Source organism: Sceloporus undulatus, chromosome 6 (genome assembly GCF_019175285.1).
Source record: "Sceloporus undulatus isolate JIND9_A2432 ecotype Alabama chromosome 6, SceUnd_v1.1, whole genome shotgun sequence".
Lineage (NCBI taxonomy): Eukaryota > Metazoa > Chordata > Lepidosauria > Squamata > Phrynosomatidae > Sceloporus > Sceloporus undulatus.
In genome coordinates, this window is record NC_056527.1 from 124,101,529 (window position 1) to 124,116,673 (window position 15,145).

Here is a 15,145-nt window from a genome sequence, read left to right on the forward strand (position 1 = left end):
GACCAACCCCATTCAATCAGGTTTGGATTTGTCCCAATTTCTATTCACCAGTAGGAGGGACATGCAAAAGGAAAAAAAGAAGGAAAGAAAGAAGAAAAGAAATAGCCACCCTCATGCCATAATTCAGGCTGACATGCCTTTAAATGCAAAATCATCTCCTGTTATCTGGACAGAGCCTGAGCTAATTTGTGATGAGACCATAAAGCTGGAAGGGGGGGGGGGGGGGAGTCCTCCCACAGGTCCTTTGGGGCTTGTAGTGATCCATATAAAAACGCCCACTGAAAGGGAGGAGAGAGGAATTCTCTGCACGGAAAATCTTACCCAGGCAATGTTAGTAACCGCCAAGGAAAGGGACTTTTTAAAAATGGATTGTTTATTTGTGACCTGGAACAAGTGGCACAGTCACACCTCCACATATCTCAACACATGTGGATGTGTACAGACCCTAAGTTCTGAGTTACCTCAAAATCACAGCCCCAACAAGTCAGAGTTTTAAGCACCAAGCCTCACTGGACTGGGTAAGGCTTGGAACTTCCCTGAAGAACTAGCATGATTTCTCTGAGCTGCATGATGTCCATATGCACTTGAGGTCACATTTGAATGAGGCCAACGTGCAGAGTTTGAAACACATCGTCTCAGTTTGCACAATTGTGACCATGTTGATACTGTCTACATACTTGGACCTCTGCAAGCACATATCGACATTCTAAAGCGATGTGAAGATGGAGGGCATGGAAGAGCAGATGTGATCCAGATTCCCAACCAACCACAGATATTGTACCAGAAGTGCGGACAACAGTGAAACACTGAGGATTTGGGAGTCCGCAAGAACCAAGATTGCTCATCTTCTTCCTACAACCAGTAACTTTAGTCAACTACTGGCAACCATGTTAGGGATTCTGAAGACAACCTAGACATATCCCTCTGAAGACAATATAGACATATCCTACAAGAAGTGATAACAATAATGTCTTTAGACTGCTTCTCAAGTTTGTTTAAACCTTGCATTGTTAATGGGGTTCCTAAAGAAGAAACTGTAGTAATGCAGCAGGATGAGGGCAATGTACAGACGAAACTGAACACCTGGGAACCAGATGTTTCCCTGTGAAATCTCAGAAGCAAACAGCTGTGTCAGTAAAAAGGAAAGAAAGCAGGGAGGCACAGCCAGCTTGCTCACCACTTCCTACGCTTATCGCTGTGTCCTAGCCAAACCAAGCTAAATCAAACATCAGCCAAGATAATTTTTCCTTACACACCAATGAAAGGGATTTACTATTCATTCACATTAAATCACTGGTAAGACACAGAGTAAGATTTTTTATATATATATAAAAGGAAGCATTCTGATCACAGAGGGAACTAAGACACAGTAAAGGGACTGCGCAGCAATATACAAGACAATATGCATCCAATGTGAAATCATGCAAAAGATCTCTGTAGAATTCATGATTACTTAGTGCATCCACATTACCTACCTAGGTCTGCATCTGTGCTTTTCTTCATATCTTTTTGAAGCTTCTTTGTCTGATCTTCCAGCCTAAAAATAGCAAATTGAGTTTTGATTTAAAAAAAAAAAGCATGTATAGTAAGAACATTCTTACTTTACGACAATCTGCTCTAAAGATGACAGGAAGGAAGAGCAAAAAAGAAACAGAGGGGCAGTGGCCCCCAATGGAGAAGACCAGAGGCAGGGATATACAAGCTGAGTCTCCTTTATCCAAAATACTTGGGACCGGGACTGTTTTCAATTTTGGATTTTTGTGTTGTTTTTTTAAATACCTGTATTTGCATATATGTACACAATGAATAGCTTGGAGATGGGACCCAACTCTATAAACATACATTTCATTTATGTTTCCTACGTACCTTATACATATAGCCTTAGCCAACACAGCCACCAGGAAGAGACCTGGTCAGTTTTGTGATGAATGTTAAAGGGAAACTTCTGTAGGGCAGGAATGGCATTGCCTTATATGTCAGAAACCATCAGAAAAACACATAACAGTCTTCAGGTTTGTAGGAAAGATCCCTGAGCCCAAAAAGTTGGCCAAATAAAACATGCATGTCATTATCTCTCACACATAGGCAAAGCTGACATCTTTTACCATAGAAATAATGAAATGGGCACATACATGCTTTAGTGTCTAGCCACCATGTGCCTTTTCCAAAAAGAGCTATGCTTTAGGATTTGGAAGGTCAAATGCCTTTGCTATTATCTAATCATTCCAGGACAATCTGGAACTTCCCCTGTTTCGGCCCTAACCAAAATGAAAGCGAAGAGAATGACTAATGACAACAGTTGGCCCTCTTTATCCACAGCCCTCTGTATCGACAGATTATTTATCCATGGATTCAACAACCCATGGCTTGAAAATATTTGAAAAATATACACATTCCAAAAAGGAAACCTTTTTACCATTTTATATAAAAGACACCATTTTACTATGTCATTGCATTTAATGAGACTTGAGCATCCACAGATGTTGGTATCCATGGGAGGTCTTGGAACCAAACCTCAGCAGATACCAAGGGCCCACTGTAGTTGTAAAACAAATGGTTCTCCCACACCAAACGGGGGGAGAAAAGGGAGAGCATTTCTTTGCAGGGTTGTGCTTGGGTGGCTTTGTAAGAGTAGCTGCTTCCATGGGCAAGATGAGGTCAATGTCCAAAACATTACAGTGCCAGAAAAACCAGCCAGGTCGAAGTGACTCACCAAAAAAGAGCAGGCCAACTTGAGGTCCAAAAGGCATGCAGGGATTCAATTACAACTCAGAATGAACTGCTTCATATTACAAAACTCCTACACGGAAGGCAGTCATCTTGTATAGGCATTATGTCTGCACACAGATCATTAATGCACATGTCCATAAAGCACCATACATATATTTGATGGCAGTAAGCTGTAGTCAGGAGTTGCTTCCCAGAGTGTGCATGTGCCTAGCTTACCACACATGCAGAATTCAAACACAACGATCCATACTGGAACCATGCCTACTAGCCTTCTGGATAGGTATTTTGTGGCTTATAAAATGGGACTCACCCCTAAAAAGGCAATGGTGGAAAAAGGCACAGGGCCAAGATGGGCCAAAGGGAATCCAGGGTGGAACAGGAAACACAAGAATAAACAAAAGCTGGCAAGCATAAGAAAGAATAGAGCCTTGGAAGCAAAACTGTGGTCAAGAACACTTACTGCTGAAGCTTTCCATACTCCCGTTCAAAATCTCTCTCAACCTGTGAAAAGGAAGGGGAGCCAAATCAGCTAAAAGCTTAGAAGATCATTTAAAAAACAAACACACACTCCACCCAATGCAGCCAGCGCTCGTCTTTCCAAATGCAAAGCCCAGGGACACACTAGTTTACAAACAGCGATAGATACACCAAATTCCACTCAAGATACTTATTTGCTAAGACTACCTCCCATAATTGATATCACCCAAACTGGTGAGGGCCTAAATACCTTAAAGGCATCAGATCACATCTGATCTTGGAAGATAAGCAGGGTCTGTCCAGATAAGTACTTGTGTGGGAGACCATCAAGAAATACCAGGTGCTGTAGGCTATTTTTTAAGAGGAAGGAACTGGCAAAACCACCTCTGAGCATTCCTTGCCTAAGAAAATGCTATGACATTCATGGGGTCGCCATAGGTTGACAGGCGATGTGATGGCACATATACACAGATACAGACACAGACATACACATACAGAGTTGGTATGAAAAAGAGCTTTATGTCCTCATTACCAAAACTAGAAATTGAGTACAAAAATCAAACACAGAGTCGTCTCTTCTGATTCGCGGGGGGATCTGTTCTGGACCCCCCACGAATCAATTGCCAATATTGGAGCACCATTGTAACCAATGGGGGTACGCTCCCCCCACGTGCCATTATGTCCTCCTGACATGCTGTGTGCGAAAAACCGAGGTACGCGAACATTAAGACCATGAATTGGGAGGGATGACTGTGTGTGTGTGTGTACACACACATACACACTATCTATCTATCTATCTATCTATCTATCTATGATTCCGTCCTACATCTGAATTTATTTTCACATTCACAACAAATGCATAATGGGAGGTTTGGTACAGAATGATGTGCGGAACAATTCAGTAAACCAACCCTTTTTGATATTGCATTCACAGAAGGTGCATTATAAAAACAATTTGTCACATTACTTTCCTGTACAAAAACAGCAAGCAAAATATTTATAAAGCATTGTTGAAAAATGGATATTGGCAGAATATACAGTACAGAGAGAAAAGTCTTGAGGGTCTACTTTTGTTTTAACTCACACACTCTCCTTAACAACTAAGGATTCATTTTGATTCTGCTCCGAGGCTACCCATGACACATCGCATTCCTTGAAAGCTGCTTTTTAAACAAAAGAACACATAGATGTGTGCATATTATGAGTTAACTTGTACAAATGAGAGTCCTCAGTACCGACTCACAAACTGTAGTGCACAAGTGTAGTGTTTACCTATCCGCATAAAGTGCCACACACCGAGGGCAACAAGAAAACAAGCAGAACTGGGAAGGAAGCCAGATGAGCACTGAGCTGCATTGAAAATACACAGCTTGAAAACGAATCTAGACTTGGCACTTGAATAACACAATGACCCCATGTGGAAGGCTAGGCTCAAGAGGATCCCTGCTCAAGCCTCACCTGTTTCACAGCCTTGCCAGCTGCGAGGATAAAATTAGGAGGGAGCAAGGTTCAGCAACACAAAAAAATTCCTCGGAGGCAAGATGGAATAAAAATGTAATAAATAAATATCACACTTAAGAAAATCAATTTCATTTGCGATGGACCAGAAGACCACACAACCTGCAGTGTGCCATCAATCATTGCTGCCACCCCTATGGTTCAATAAGGGACCTGTCCAAACTGAAATCTTCAGCAGGTGGAGTCATAAACACAACATCTGATTGTTTTTGAAAGCACTTTTTAATCCAAATGATGTGCAATACATAGAAAGAAGTGCAGGGTTTATATACCCTACACAGGCCCACTTGATCCATACAGACAACCCTCTCTTCAGAGAATACCGTAAGACATCAGCATGTGGGATGGAGAGGGGGAGTGACAAATGACTCTCAGGCAACCAAACTGTAGTGCACTTACTCAGCCAAGTGTGGGAATAGTAGGAAAATGTTATGTTATTAGGTAGCAGGTTTTTTTGGGAGGAGGGGGAAATCACAGCAAACATGTCCTGCTCCAGGCAGTCATGAACCAAAATTCTCAGAAGCAAGAAGAGAAACCTAAAAGAAACCGGAATGCTTCCAATTCAAATTCCCCCTTGGTTTTTAATTAACACGGCTGCAAGGACATCCCTGTTTCAAAGCAAAGGCCTGCAGATGTAAACGGTCTCTGGAATTTATGGCAGTCTTCTTGACTATCATCTCAGTTTGCAAACTGGAATCTGTCCAGTGGCATCCAAACTGGCTGGCTATTTGGCTCATGCTAGCCCATATATAGTTTGCAAGGACTCTACTTACTTTGTGTACTACAGAAATGACCACCATTGGTAGCTCTGTTGAAGGCCAAGCAAGAAAAGTTTCCTTGCTGCCAAAAATGGTCCTGCGAGGAACAGGGCTGGCTCCCAGTGTGTGGGATGTTTACACTGCCACTGCCTGTGTCACAGGCTTGCCAAAATCCACAGCAGCTGATGCCTTCAGGTCGGGTAACAAGCACAAAAAGTAAAGCCACCCTATGTTTCTATGGCTCTTCCGGTGGTAAAAATAGCTGCTGAATTGTCGCTTCTATTTATATGTCCATGTGTGAACTTGTCCTGGTTGCCTTAGAAGGCAGGGCAGCAGAAGCTGCCACACTGGCACCTAACTCAGGGCATCCGCCACAATTTTTTAATCACATCTTAAAAATACTGAAGTAACTGAAACATGGAATACCTGGAATTGATGCAAACTTCAAGAGATCTTATTTTTTTGTTTCCAAGTGGAAAGCTGTTTTCTAATCTCCCCCTTTTTCCCCCCCCCCCCCCCGGTTACCTTTTTCATTCATTTCACAAGCGCACAATTATCTAGGATGGTAGTGTTCAGTCAATGGGGCATAACTTAGTGGTAGAAGCCATGTTTTGCATGTAGAAAGGGACCAGTACAATTCTGAGTATCTTCACTTATAAGGATCCAAGGCAATGAGCAATGTGAAAGTGATGCAGCGGCGAGCTTGTTGTTGTTTTTGTGTGCCTTCAAGCTATTTCTGACTTATGGCAACCCTACGGTGATCCTATCCCAGGGTTTTCTTGGCAAGATTTGTTCAGTGAGGACTTGCTAGTGTCTTTCTCTGAGACTGGAAGGGCGTAACTTGCCTGAGTGGGTTTCCATGGCTGAGCAAAGATTCTTCCTCCTACAGATCCAGTTATAACAGCTTTTAAGAACTGGTTTCTCAGGAATCAGAAAAGTTAGAAAACACAGTCCTGGAACAACGTGAATTACAGGGAATGACAAACTTTACAGGAACTGTTTGTAGAGTCTTCCATTGTTATAATGGAAGCTGACAAAAGAAGGGTCATTCTCAGATCATTGATAGAACCAAGTCAATGAAAAGTGTGGGATTTTCAAGTGCTGAATTCCAGGCTGTCATGAAATTCCTCTTCTTTCAGATGAAAACTCCAAAGGAGATCCATGAGTGCATTATGCAAACCCTGAGTGACAAGTGCCCATCCTAACTGTGAAGAAGTGGTGTGCCAACTTTCAGCATGGAGATTTTGAAACTGAAGATGCAAGAGCCTTTCAGGCTGAAAAACAAGGTATAAATACCCAAAATAAATAAAATAAATAAGGTCTGGGGGACCTTCAACAGTGTCATCTCCTGAAATTGTTGAGCTTCATCATTACAAGATTTTGGCAGACGGGCAAATCTCAGCAAAAACAATTGTTGAGACAGTAGAGATAGCCCAGGAATGCATTGGGGTATTAGACAACAATTTTTCATTTCATGCTGGTGGTCTTCCCAGTTGTATGATTGCACACTGGAGGAAACAAGATGGCTGGTTTAGACAAAACCTTGGTCTTACATGAATCTGTGCTCCAGTGGTTCAAAGAAAAACAATTCCTATGGTGGCACCCAATAATTTTTTTAAAAAGACTTCCAAATTCCAAGTGACCAAAAGATTTTCAAATATCCTTATTTTCTATCTATTCCATTTCCCCACTGAAGGTGTTTTATCTTTGTTTTTCTGTGCAGTCATGCAACTGCATACTGGAGTTTTACCCAGTCTTTTCTGTTCTAATAAAGCCCGAAGTCATGCAGCATTACCCTAGAGACTCATCTTAACAAGTTCAAACTGACTCTTACTAAGGACCTGCCCTCTCCCTTCCCCACGTTTCAGCTCCAAAATGTTTGCCTGGTTTGAAATGCAACACCCCCAGTTCTGTGCGGTCACTAGTTTTATGCCTGGACTAAGAGTTCTCTTATAAAAGGGAGTGTGGTTTGGACTTTGTGGCCTGTTCTGTTGCCTTGGATGACTAAGCAAAGGCAATAGTTGAGACAATATGCTATTTTGTGTGTTGCTGTTCCTATACACCTGATTTTATGTGCAGTTCTGTTCTCCATGAATAAATGTTTACTTTCCCTTAAAAAAATTCAGAGTTTTGCCAGAGGACATGGTTTGAAGACGCATAATATCTCAACTCTGCTGACATGAAGCAATCCAAGACCTCATGACTGCTTAGATGGGAACTCAAGAAAATGCTAACTATGTTGCTCTGGGGTCCACCATGGGACAAAAGCAAGATGTAAGTGTAATAAACAGTTAACTAAAAAGATATTCTTGGCAACCCTACGTATATCTGTTTTTGTTCTTAGATCTACCATGGTATTTAGAAGTCCTGGCTATGAAAGGTGTGAAGAGGCATTCTCCTTCAGCCTGAACTGAAAGGGGCCAACCATACCAACCATCGAATGAATTATACCAACCATCATCCAGTGGAGCGTACCAACTTTGAGTGGAAGAGATGTGTGGTTTCAGTGCATGCTGGTTTCTGGGGGCCTGACTGAACCCCTATGGGTCTACACTGACCCAGTTTTTTGGGGAGAGTGGATAGCAGAGTTGGAAAGCCTTGGTCAAGTAAGCTTTTTCAATGGGCCACTACAACTGATACACTTACCTAACTATCAGAACTTACATATGTAGTGGCAGCATAAGAATATTAGAAAAGACATTCTGGATCACACACAAGGCGCATCTGCAACTGCGGCGGCAAATTCTATTGTCATACGAGGAAGTACTTCTTTTTAACTGCCCCAAATCTCTCACCTTTCTGCTTCTGTAGATGACCCCAGGTTTTAGCAACCCAAAGTTGAGCTGCTACTTTGAAAGCTTACAATCATTCCTGTTCTGAGCTATCACCAGTCCCTGTATCAGTGACACTGGTGTTACATTTGCTCTGGCATGGAGTATTTACAGCCCTGAAAAAGGTGCAATGCAACTTCAAAGCTTTAACAATGGGGAACACAGGTTTCCCTCACTTCCTTACAAAGGCACCAAACAAAGGATCCTAATTTTGCCCTAACAACCTCACAGCAAGTGGGAGGCTCTTCCCAAGGCACAGAGGAGATGAGTAAACAGGTCCTCCTTTTGAAGCATCTACTGACTGATAATCTAGAACATATCAACTCAGGATGAATGAGATGCTTTACAGGCAACTAGGTCTGCAATGCAGCTTGAAATAGAGTTATAATCCAATCCTAGCCACCGCTCTGGCATGTCCGCACAGGAGGTTCCTGCACTCCCACTTCTGTGCTACAACACACAAACAGAAATACAGGAGGTAGTCTCGGGCAAACGTCATTAAGATGTGGCACTGGATTTCTTGTGCCAACACTTACTTTTCATTGTGTAGGCTGGAGAGATTTTGAATAGCCCTGGATTCCCTGCCTCTGTCGTACAGATTGTAATTATGTGCGATCTGATTTCTAGGTCACAGGAACACTGGAGGAACATGCCTAAAACTAGTGAAGTGCTTTAGTGATGTTTGCAGGAGATTACAAGGACTGTTCACAATTCCGTTTCTATTATTGAAAACATTTAAATCCCACCTTTCCAGTAAGGCATCCAAGACTGTTTCCCTACAGTGGGAAAAATATTTTAAATAACTGAAATAAAATAACGAAAATATCTCTGTGGACTCCTACAAACACCATTATAGTGTGTCTCCATGCTCTTTCAATATGTTTCAATATGGGATCTAAAGGCCAAATATATATATTCTGAAATTCTGCTTAGGCAGTGTTGGTTCCAGATTTTTTGAAGAAGGAGTTAGGCAAGACATTTTTAGTGAGGTGCTACAGACTATATTTCAGTTAAAAGAACTGGCATCACCTCTAAGTATTCTAAGGAGACCCTATGAAATTCATGGGGTCACCATAAATTGATAGGGGACTAGAAGGCACACAATTACAAACACATACACACACATTCACTCCTTCCCTTACTATTAATGTTCAGAATTAAAAGTAGGGAAAATATGTTAGTCATGTGTTTCATCCCATGTTGTTGTACATAACACTTTAAGACAGTTGGGTCTTCAGTTTTCTTAACTTTATGGGAAATCTTCCCAAAATTTAGAAAAAGTTTATCCACAAGGCCAAAATAATCTGGTTTGACACCACTTTAACTGCCATTGCTCAATGCTATGGAGTTTTGGGAAGTGTAGTTTTGTGAGAGACTTAGCCTTCTCTCTTAGAGAACTCAGGCGCCACGACAAACTACAGTTCCCAGAATGTCAACGCACTGAACCATGGCAGTTAATGTAGTGTCAAACCGGATTATTTCAGTCGTGTGGATGCAGCCAAAAGTTAGATTTGGGATTACAGTCCAGAATCACCCTACCAGTATGACCAATGAGCATTCTGGCTAGGAGATTCTGAAAGTTGCAAAGCAAAAAGTAACTTTCCCAAGCTTTAAGCTTTTCGAATTGTTCAAGATTCTACAGTAAGATGCAGGAATCCATAATCAGTTTGTGCTGAGTACAGGCCAGTGCCCTGGATTCTTCTCATTATCCTGCATAAATGAGGAAACACCTTAGAAAATATCCAATATTCTCCTGCAGCTGTGCACTGCAATGGAAAGGTAAGTACCACTTTGCAAGCTGTCTTTCAGACTCCCGTCAGACTGCAAGATGCTTCCAAAGAACTCTGGGATTCCCCTGAACACAGTTGGAAAATCACCGCAGAGGAAACAGGTTCTAAGAGAGTTTCAATTAGATTGCTTAGGTTATACCAAACGTTCTGCATTCATACAGGTGAAGTTGTAAACCTAATTAACTCCCAACAAAGATCAGTGCATGACTAGGCAGCAGAGCACAGTGGCCTTTAGATCGCACACCCACCCACCCATTCACCCTGCTTCCACACCAGCCAAGTGACAGCTGCTCTTTTCAGGATAGGGAGAGATTACTCTGTCTGGAATTGGATTTGGCCAGGTTAAGGTGAAAGCATTGTAGTGACAGGTATAAAGGGCTGGAGATCAAAACAGTTCGGTGTTTCGTCTTTTGTATAGGGGGGGCTTTCCTTTGACCATAAAGTACTCAACTACAATTGATATTTTGCCCTTCCTCCGAGGACTGTCAGCAAGTAGGCACACTGAAGTATGACTAATGTCTCCTCCAGCAGAATCCAAGCATTTCCTAGACCAAATGCTACCAAACTATGTTTGCATTAGAAGCCCTTTTTTCCCATCTGAGAAAATGTTGTGAACGGAGTCTCATCCCAGTGTGTTTTCTTCCCACCCCCCACTCAAAGTCAGCTCTGGAAACAGCCACTAGCACTGTTTATGTCTACCCCGCCTCCCTTTAAATGTGTGTATGTTTGGGATCTAGCCTTGCAAGTGGGAGAACATCTCCAGCAAACCACTTCCCTCTCTCATCAACACTTGATTCAGCCCTACAGATGCCTCACCTTCCCACTTCCTGAAACAGTCTCCAGAGGCTAACATCTGGAATTTAACAGTACACTTAAACTGTTCCTGCCTGGATCACTGCACTTCCCAGACAGCCTTTACATCAGCCCACCATCAGCAGGAAAATTGGAGACTGAACCCATCCTCCAAAAGCTACACAGCACCATTAATAGGTTTTTTCTAATAAGAATCCAAGGATTGAATTACCCCTGAAAGCCAGATACTTTCTTCTCTTTTGCTGAGATGACTCTTTTTTAACAACAATAAACTTCAGAATGTAAGAACAATCTTGCCGGATTACACCAAAGGCCCATTTAGTCCAGTATTTCTTTCTTAATACTGGCCAGCCAGGTAACCTAGAGAGCTCCAAAGCAGGATAGGAAGATGATGCTCCACTGTCTTTGGCTTATAATAGCCAAAGACACCTTGTCCCCAAAACAGTGGCTCCATTTAGCTATCTTAACCACATATGGACCTATCCCCCCCAAAAGTGTTTAAATCCTTTCTAAGAAACAGCCATCATTGCTTTTAAGTTCTACAAGTTAACTACTGTCAGTGCCGAACTTATTCCAAATCAGTTTTATTAGGTGACTAACATGGCTTTGTCTCTGACTTCTACTAATGGTGTGGATATCTATGTAACCAAATTGGCACCACCTAAGCACAAGATAGTGCTGTCGGCAGGCTTGGGGAAGCTCTAGAGTTGGAGACATACAAAAAACTAAACTAACTAAACACAAAACAAAAAAAGCCACCCTTTTAGGAATAAGACCCCAAAGACAGAAGGAATCGGCTCAACTGAGAACTGAGGATGATTGGGGCCAAAGAATATGGACTGAAGGCTAGAGAAAAGGGCAATAGAAAGCTATATGGAAGAAAGTGAAACGGAAGAGAATACCCTTTAAAATGACATGGCTGTCTGGAATGCATGCTGCAAAAATATTTTATGTATATCTCTGATGATAAGGTTTTCCAATATGGCAATACTGGATTCAGGAAGTTACATAATGACTGGGTGAATGACTACAGATGGAGATGCTTCTGGGCAGGAGGAACCAAGTGACAGCTGGTCCTAAACAGATAAATGGAAAAGGCTTCGCTCTCAGTATGCAATAACAGAATCGCACCAGGAAGGTTCTCTTTTGCCGACAGCCCTTGCTCAGTTCAAAGTGGGAAGAGAAAAATGACCATTGTTGAACACTTTCAAGCTGCTATCACCCAGTTTTTAACCCAGATTATCAAATAATTTTTATACCCCCCCATATTTTTTTTATGAAGTGTTCAGGAAAATTAATTTAAGAGATGTTTCCCCATGTAATCCTAACTTACATGTTGAACACTAATATTGGTGGTTAAGCAGATGTTCCACCAGGGAAGGATAAGGACTGCTAGTCTGCACAAAGGATTACCTTTTCAGAACAATTACCAAGCCTGCATTTACTGCCACACCAATATTTAGGGATACAGTACATGCATTAAAAGCAAGTAAATGTAGATTAATTAGGGGGTAGCCAACCTGACCCTCTACAACTTGTACTGCCTAAAGATATCCTATTGGGTAAAGGGCCACTGTGGCACTACCTTTCCATGGTGTTCCTATGAGGCAAGAGACTATGCTGATGGTAGGAATAGTGCTAATAGGGTCTCCCATGTCAGATAGTATGCCAAACAGCTACTGGGCACCAGCAGTAGTGGTGGGGTTGACACTAGTAGATGATCTCTCAAGAGATAATGGCAGTGGCACCATAGTTAACAATTGTTAGTACTGTGCAGGAAGAGGCACAGTAGACCCCTCTTGAATGGCTTTTACCATGAAAACCCAATAATGAGACAATCCGATATGAAACAAGAGATAGTGCCAGAAGATGAACTCTCTCTAGAAACCAAGAGATTGAGATTGTTGCACCTTGGACATATTGCGAGAAGACATGATTCACCAGCAAAGACAATGCAGCTTGGTAAGATAGAAAGCAGGAAAAGAGGGAGACCACATTACAGATGGATAGACTCACTCAAGAAACCCGCTGCTCTGAGTCTGCATGACCTGAACAGGGCGGTTGATGACAGAAGGACTCAGAGATCTCCCATTCATAGGGTCACCGTAAGTTGGAGTCAGTTTGAGGGCAGTTAACAACAACAATATTGAGTAAAGGATGTCTTTAGCTAGCTGCCACCTTCCCCAAAAAGCCCTGTCACATCGGGACAGGACATTCAGACCTCTCGGAGTGTAAAAGAGTGCATGTGTGTTTGCGAGAGGGAATATGAATATTTTATTTTGAAGCAAATTCTCTGCAGCCCAAATTAATTCACGCCTGGGCACTGAGCATTTCAGCTTCCTCCAGTAAGCCTTCCTTTGGAAACAGTTATATTCAGCAATATGAACCACTCCCCCTCCTCCATCTGCTCAGAAAAGATGAACAAACAAGCCATTGCTGAAAGAAGGAAGGAAGGAAGCATGTTCTGCTACCTCCTAGAAAAACCATGCCAGAGCGAGATGCACCCCTCCTCCTGCCACACAGAATAGGGGGGAGGAAAGAAAGTGGGGGTAGACACAGATCCCAGATACCAAAATAATCTACTCAGTACTGAGACTCCCCCTTACTCATAGGAACTGAGTGGTGGTCAAAGACAGAAGCAATTTCAGCTCACTCATGTTTTTGCCTCCCACACACACAAACAACATATTAAAAACCGGGACTGGTTAATGTGCGGGCTTGAGTCATCAGCCATATGATCAAAGACTGGATCTAAAAAAGGGGGAACTGATTTACTCACTGTCTTGGGTACAATCTGTTTCTTCGGCTGCCCAATCTTGAACGGAATCCTGGAATATTTCGGGGGGAGAAAAACAGAAAAGATAAGGATTTCTGTAAATAAGCAGCTGTGTCAAATGAAACAACATCTTTCTCCAACCTCTTTTTAAGGATGATTTAGGTGTGGAAGGACTGCTATTTGTGCCAGAGCTTGCAAGTTGAATTAGAGGCAAATGCACAATCACCCGGTTCTGTGCTCTAAAGATCTATTTCGAAGCAGGTTCTCCATCACATGAGCTGCCAGTAAAATGAAGGCCATTGCCTTTATGAGCTGCATCCGCACCGCAGAAATAATTCAGGTTGATAGCACTTTAACTGCCATGGCTCAATGCTATGGAATTCTAGGATTTGTAATTTTGTGAGACATGCTTCTAGTTAATTTCAGATGAAGTGCCAAGGAGCAAAGCAGCCTTTCAAAGGTTGGGCTGAACATCTCAGCAGAGCAGATACAATCCTAACTGTAGTGTTAATGAGACAGAGATGGAAAATGTCATATGCTATTTGCAATAAGCAACTCAGACTTGAACAATTGTGCAGTAGGAAACCATCTTTCCCCAAACTCACCTATTTAACACCACTTTCTCCAACCCCCCTTAGCTGTTAACAATAGCACAAACTGTATTCTTGCATGACAGGAGAAGCTGCACCTGTTAAATTCTTCTTCCTAAGAAGCACCAAAACTGAAATCCAGTTGCTAGTGCCATCTAGGGTACACCCACGGAATCAATGATACCTATGTAAGACGTAACTTACCATCAAGCAGCCGATTCAGTGGGGCTACACCAGCTGGGGTTAGCAATGGGATTTAATCCCTAGCATTTTCTTCTGTAGGCAGGAAGGCCTTTGCCACAAGTCCAGGGTGGGCATTTCTGGGGACTTTCTTGCCACTGCACCATTCACTTTGTACTATAATTCTTTTTTTTAATTTATTTTTGTAAGTTTTAGCAAAACTGACATAATTGCAATCCTCGTTAATATCTGTTGTTGTTGTTGTTGTGTGCTTTCAGGTTGTTTCTGACTTATGGCAACCCTAAAAGGAACTTATCATAGGGCTTTCTTGCAAAAAAAAAAAAAATTGTTCAGAGTGGGTTAGCCATTGCCTTCCTCTGAGGCTGAGAGAGTTAAACTTGCAGTGGGTTTCATGGCTGAGTGAGGATTCGGACTCAGGTCTCCAGAGTCCTTGTCCAATGCTCAAACCATTACACCACACCGGCTCTTAGCATCTTTACAAAGCCCCATGAGGTAGGCTACACTGCGAGAAAGTGACATTGGCTAGTACAGTGATGGTGAACCTATGGCATGCGTGCCAGAGGTGGCACTTAGAGCCCTCTCTGTGGGCATAGGTGCCATCACCTCAGCTCAGTTTTTGCTAGAGTTTGTTACTAGAAAGCCAGAGGGACCCGGCACTTTG

General features: G+C 42.3%; 1 protein-coding gene and 1 long non-coding RNA gene across 2 annotated transcripts in view; one reads left to right on the forward strand and one right to left on the reverse strand.

Moving 5' to 3' along the window:
• LOC121932801 overlaps positions 1-7,791 on the forward strand; it is a 16,082-nt gene extending 8,291 nt beyond the window's left edge. The window contains exons 2-3 of the long non-coding RNA XR_006104423.1: positions 6,623-6,769; positions 7,610-7,791. This is a non-coding gene — a long non-coding RNA (uncharacterized LOC121932801). The remainder of the gene's footprint in view (positions 1-6,622; positions 6,770-7,609) is intronic.
• BIN3 (bridging integrator 3) overlaps positions 1-15,145 on the reverse strand; it is a 69,666-nt gene that overhangs the window by 33,635 nt on the left and 20,886 nt on the right. Inside the window, exons 2-4 of the mRNA XM_042471782.1 lie at positions 13,697-13,745; positions 3,191-3,231; positions 1,476-1,537 (exon numbers count right to left, since the gene is read on the reverse strand). Coding sequence (XP_042327716.1) covers positions 1,476-1,537; positions 3,191-3,231; positions 13,697-13,745 — 152 coding nt within the window. The remainder of the gene's footprint in view (positions 1-1,475; positions 1,538-3,190; positions 3,232-13,696; positions 13,746-15,145) is intronic.